Source organism: Benincasa hispida, chromosome 1 (genome assembly GCF_009727055.1).
Source record: "Benincasa hispida cultivar B227 chromosome 1, ASM972705v1, whole genome shotgun sequence".
In the NCBI taxonomy this organism is placed as follows: Eukaryota; Viridiplantae; Streptophyta; class Magnoliopsida; order Cucurbitales; family Cucurbitaceae; genus Benincasa; species Benincasa hispida.
This window is the reverse complement of record NC_052349.1, coordinates 24,499,328-24,505,162: the sequence shown is the minus strand read 5'-3', so window position 1 is coordinate 24,505,162 and position 5,835 is coordinate 24,499,328. Positions and strand designations below refer to the sequence as shown.

General features: G+C 32.2%; 1 protein-coding gene across 1 annotated transcript; it reads left to right on the top strand.

Moving 5' to 3' along the window:
- Window positions 1-2,184: 2,184 nt before the first annotated feature.
- Window positions 2,185-5,479, top strand: LOC120075251 (MDIS1-interacting receptor like kinase 2-like). The gene is made up of 2 exons (XM_039028499.1): window positions 2,185-4,917; window positions 5,055-5,479. Exons 1-2 carry the CDS (start codon window positions 2,355-2,357, stop codon window positions 5,360-5,362), a joined length of 2,871 nt encoding a protein of 956 aa, XP_038884427.1. The 5' UTR covers window positions 2,185-2,354; the 3' UTR covers window positions 5,363-5,479.
- The last annotated feature ends 356 nt before the right edge of the window (window positions 5,480-5,835 follow it).

The window sequence follows — 5,835 nt, the reverse complement described above, 5'->3', positions numbered from 1 at the left end:
CTTCTGATTTCTTCTCTATTCTATCATTCTTTAACTGACTTAGACATTAAAGTCATTTGTCTTTGTTTTATCAGATCCTCTCTTCTCCAAGTTACAAATTTATCGTTCTTGTCATGTTAAGGTCAGATACATTTTTCTTCAACCAAAAGTTGGCATCAACAATCCTTATAATTGAATATTTTATAGCTAATTTATAAATCAAATTGGACCACTTTAACTTTCGAAAGATTTCGTTAAATTTGTTCTTATGAACTTGGACCCAAAAAAAATGATTTATTAATCAAATTATATTCACGTCCAACCATTTTGTCAAAGTCAACTTATGTAATAATAATGAAGAAAGTTGGTCCTATCCGTCGGGCAGTTGAGTTCATCACCCCATAAAAAATATATATATCCATTAATATATCATTTTTTTTATAATAATAATATCAATCTAGAACGTGGATTTATATCGCTAAAAAAACAAAACATAAAAAGTTAATTATATTATTGAATAAATGTCTTTTCTAAAACTGTTATTTGTTGAAATTAATTAAACTTTTAATTTATTTCTCTGTCTCTTAGAAAACCATTAACAAAGAGTAGTTATCACTTCAGTCACACATTCAAAGGTCACATATATATTATTTATTGTCAACTTGGAAATTATTTTTCTAAAATAGCTGTTCTTGCTATTGTACTTTCCATGTGAAACTGTCATTGTTTTTTTAATGATTATATTTAAAATGTTCAAATTGTGTAACAAAAATTCTTTATGTAAACACCTCATTAAAAAACAATTACTTATTTACGAAATATGATTAAAAGAATGGTGATTTAACATAGATAAATTCGAAGTTTTTAATTAATAGTGAAGAATTTTGTTCTAGTAAAATGGAAATGCACATTGGTCAAAACTAAATTGATAAAATTCGATCGTGACAAATATATCACCAAAGGCTTTATATGAACACAAAATCATGTAATTACCTGAATACTTGATTTTTTATTTTTGGTATAGAATATATATATATATATATATATAGATTTTTAAAAGTAGAAAAGTAAGGGAAATTATTTACATAAAATAGTAAAATTTAATCTTTTTTTATAGAGCTTGATAGAAATCTATCAATGTTTGTTAGTGATAGAATTTGATAAAATTCTATTATTCTACTATGTGATAGACGCTGATAAAAGTCTACCTGTGTCTGTCCGTGTTTCTTTTTATTATTTTTATAAATGGTTTGACATTTTTTCTATTTGTGAAAATTTTTCATAAATATATTTATCAATATTTATTATTATAGTTCAACATGTAGAGGACAAGAATTTAAACTTTTGACGTATTAAGTTAAGGCAATGCTTGGGATTAATTGTGAGAGCATTAAAAGTGATTAGGTAAAAATCTTAATTACTTTCTGTGTTGGATAAGATTGGTTGTTTTTAAAATCTATTTGATATTAACTTTTGAAAATAGATTCTAATAGAATCTGCAGTTACTTTCTGACCAATTTTAAATTTTCAATATTATTTTTGGTTATAAAGTTTTCAAATCGATTAATTCAATGCTTCGAATTTTTAATTTAACAAATATCATATATATATATATATATTTTAAATAATGCATACATTTCTCACATATTTAACAAATAATCTTATACTTAAAGAAATAATATAAAACAAAGCAAACAAAATATAAATCAAAGTTGACAGCACATATATGGTATAACATATATTTTAAATTCTTTTAGAAAAAACATATATTTTAAATACATATTTAAAAATATAAATTATAAGAAAAAATCATACAAATTTTGGTAGTGTGTCTATTATTAGCCGTAAATTTTATTCAAAACAATTGAACATTATTTATCAAACAATATAACTCAGCAGATTTCTTTAAAAGAGCAATTGACAACAATTCGACTACTAACTATTTATTTTTTTAATAACTCAGAGATTTTATTTTTTAAATAATTGGAGATACGAGAGATTGAACTATCAATTAAAAAAAATAAAATGGTGGAATGGATTGTATTTAGATGATTTCTGTTTAAAGTAAATGAATTGTTCATTCATTAACTTAATTAATAATTTCTTTCCATCATAATCTTGATTCCTATGAATATTTCCAAATATATTGGCTAACATCAATATTTCTAAAAAAAAGATGACGGACAGACTTCAAAATGTTACAACAGGTTCGGTCGTTCGTTTTCCTTTCTTCCAAATCTGTACACTTTCTTTTCCCTCTGTTTTCACATTACAGACTTGAAAGCAAAATCTTTGACCAAAATCAACCAACCCTGTTCTTCCTTCTATATCTTCCCCTTATCTTTTCAGAATTCCCAATTCAAAAACTCACAACAATGGCTACTCACCGCCAACAACGACGACATTACTCTGTTTCATTCGCTTTCCCTTTTTTCCTTGCCTTCTTTCTCCTTCTCTCCATTGAACCCATTACCGCCATAGCCACAGAAACCGAAGCTCTTCTGAAATGGAAAGACAGTCTCCCAAAACAATCGCTTCTCGATTCATGGGTCATCTCTTCAAACTCAAGCTCCTCTGTTTCAAATCCATGTCAATGGCGTGGCATCTCGTGCAACAATCAGAGCAGTGTCATTGAAATTAAACTCGACAACACTGGTTTAATAGGTACTCTCGATCACTTGAACTTCTCTTCCTTCCCAAATCTCCTTCGTCTCGATCTCAAAATCAATAATCTCTCTGGTGTAATTCCCCCTTCCATTGGAGTTCTTTCAAAGCTTCAGTTTCTTGATCTTTCCACTAACAATCTCAATAGTACTCTGCCTCTTTCTCTTGCGAATCTCACTGAGGTTTATGAACTTGATGTTTCTCGTAATTTCATTACTGGGTCTTTAGATCCTCGTCTTTTTCCAGATGGGTCTGGGAATTCGAGAACTGGGTTGAGGAGTTTGAGGAATTTCTTGCTTCAGGATACCCTGCTTCAAGGGAGAGTACCTGAAGAAATTGGGAATATCAAGTCCTTGAATTTGATAGCTTTTGATAGAAGCCAATTTTCTGGTCCAATTCCTCAATCTATAGGGAATTTGAGTAATTTAAACATTCTTCGTCTCAATGATAATCATTTTTCTGGAGAGATTCCTCAAAGCATTGCAAATTTGAAGAACTTGACTGATTTGCGTTTGTTCATTAACGATTTATCTGGTGAAGTACCTCAAAATTTAGGGAATATGTCTTCCTTAACTGTTCTTCATCTTGCTGAAAACAATTTCATTGGTACTTTACCTCCTAATGTTTGTAAAGGAGGAAAACTCGTTAACTTTTCAGCTGCGTTCAACAGTTTTTCTGGTCCAATCCCCATGAGCTTGAAGAATTGTCCTAGTTTATACCGTGTTTTGATTCAAAGTAACAACATTACTGGATCGTTGGACCGAGATTTCGGAGTGTATCCCGAGCTTAATTATATCGACTTAAGCAACAATCAGTTTGATGGAAACCTTTCTCCTCGATGGGGACAGTGCAAAAACTTAACCCTTCTGAGGATCACAGGAAACAATGTGAATGGTGAAATCCCAAATGAGATCACTCTGTTGGAGAATTTGGTGGAACTCGAACTCTCTTCGAATAATCTCTCTGGACCGATACCGAAAAGTATCGGGAATTTGTCGAAACTATCGGTACTTGGACTACAAAACAATCGACTTTCTGGATCGATCCCTGTCGAGCTTGGAAGCATTGAAGATTTAGCACATTTGGATCTCTCCATGAATATGTTGAGTGGAACAATTCCTTCAGAAATAGGTAACAATGTGAAGCTACAATATTTAAGTTTGAATATGAACCAATTGAATGGTTCGATCCCATTTCAAATAGGAAGTCTTGTAAACTTGCAAGATTTGCTAGATCTAAGTCATAATTCATTAAGTGGAGAAATTCCTTCTCTTTTGGGGAATCTTCTAAGTTTGGAGAATTTAAACTTGTCTCATAACAATCTCTCTGGATCTATACCAGATTCTTTAGGCAAAATGGTGAGTTTGGTTTCTATAAATCTTTCTAATAACAATTTAGAAGGTCCTCTTCCTAGTGAAGGCATCTTTAAAACGGCTAAATTGGAGTCTTTCAGTAACAACAGAGGATTATGTGGAAATATGAATGGTCTCCCACATTGCACTAGTTTTGTGGATACACAAGATGAAGAAGAAAGTAGCAAGAACAAGCTTGTGAAGATTCTTGTACCATCTTTAGTGGGAGCATTTTTAGTATCTGTTGTAATATTTGGAGTTGTTTTTTGTATCTTAAGAAAGAAAACAAGTCAAGATCCAGAAGGCAATATGGCAACAGTGAGGGATCAGAAAGTGTTTTCAAACATTTGGTACTTCAATGGTAGAATTGTGTATTCCGACATAATTGAAGCGACGAATGAGTTCGACGACGAGTACTGCATTGGGGAAGGAGGATCAGGAAAAGTTTACAAAGTGGAAATGCCTGGAGGTGAGGTATTTGCAGTGAAGAAGCTTTATTCTTGGGATGATGAAATGGGGTTGAAGAATCAGAAGAGTTTTGAGAATGAAGTTGCTGCTTTGACTGAAGTAAGGCATAGGAACATTGTTAGGTTGTATGGATTCTGTTCTAAAGGAGTTCATACGTTTCTAGTTTATGATTATATTGAAAGAGGAAGTTTAGCTCATGTGTTGAGCATCGAAAAGGAAGCGAAGGCGTTCGAGTGGTCGAAGCGGCTCGATGTCGTAAAAGGTATTGCACAAGCACTATCTTATCTTCATCATGATCGTAAGCCTTCGATTGTACATCGAGATGTAACAGCCAACAATGTCCTGTTGGACTCCGAGTTTGAAGCACATCTTGCAGACTTTGGCACGGCGAGGTTCTTGAAACCAAACATGCGTTGGACGACGGTTGCAGGCACTCATGGCTACGTTGCCCCAGGTGAAGATTCGAAATCCTTATCTTTTATATGTTTTTGCAGTTTGAACTTTTAGATTCTGTATTTATATCTTCTTAAATCACCAATTGATCAAAAAACTTACATATCTAATTCATAAAGTTTTTATTTTATGTGACAGAGCTTGCATATACAATGGTGGCGACTGAAAAATGTGACGTCTATAGTTTTGGTGTCGTGGCGTTTGAAGTTTTGATGGGAAAGCATCCTGGAGACCTGATTCTATCGTTGCATTCGATATCTGATTACGAGGTTGAACTCAACGACATCTTAGACTCTCGTCTTGGTCTTCCTAAAGATCAAAAAACAATTAGTGACTTGACTTTGATAATGAATATAGCAATTTCTTGCTCCCACAAAGATCCTCAATCAAGACCAACTATGCGAAATGCATGCCAATTGCTTGAAATGGAAGATGCAAATAATTAGCATATCTGGTGAAAGAACTTTGTTCTTCTAGTTTATGGCATATATTTCTTGTATCGTGGAGTTGTAATTTTTATTTGGTGAAAGAAAGTAATTTTTCGTTTGAATGATTTTACTCAATATCACACTCGTAGTTAGAAATCTTTGTGGCTTAGAAGAGAAAATGAGATTTTTGTATGGATGACCTAATCTTAAATATGGTAATACAGACTGATCTATTCTAAGAACTAATGAAAACTAACTTTTTGCTTATATTTTTCTATTGTTGAATCATATTTTTCTTACATTCGTTGTGTGTGGTGAGATCTGTTGTTTCATAGAATACGGTAATGTTTATAGTTATCAGTATGCATGTTTGAATGTTGTGTATAATCACCTTAAAAAATGGTTATTGGTGGGTTCCACAATCACAAAATTATAACTGAGGACTCTAAAGAATAGGTTTGTTAGAAATTGCGATTGACATTAAAACCGCG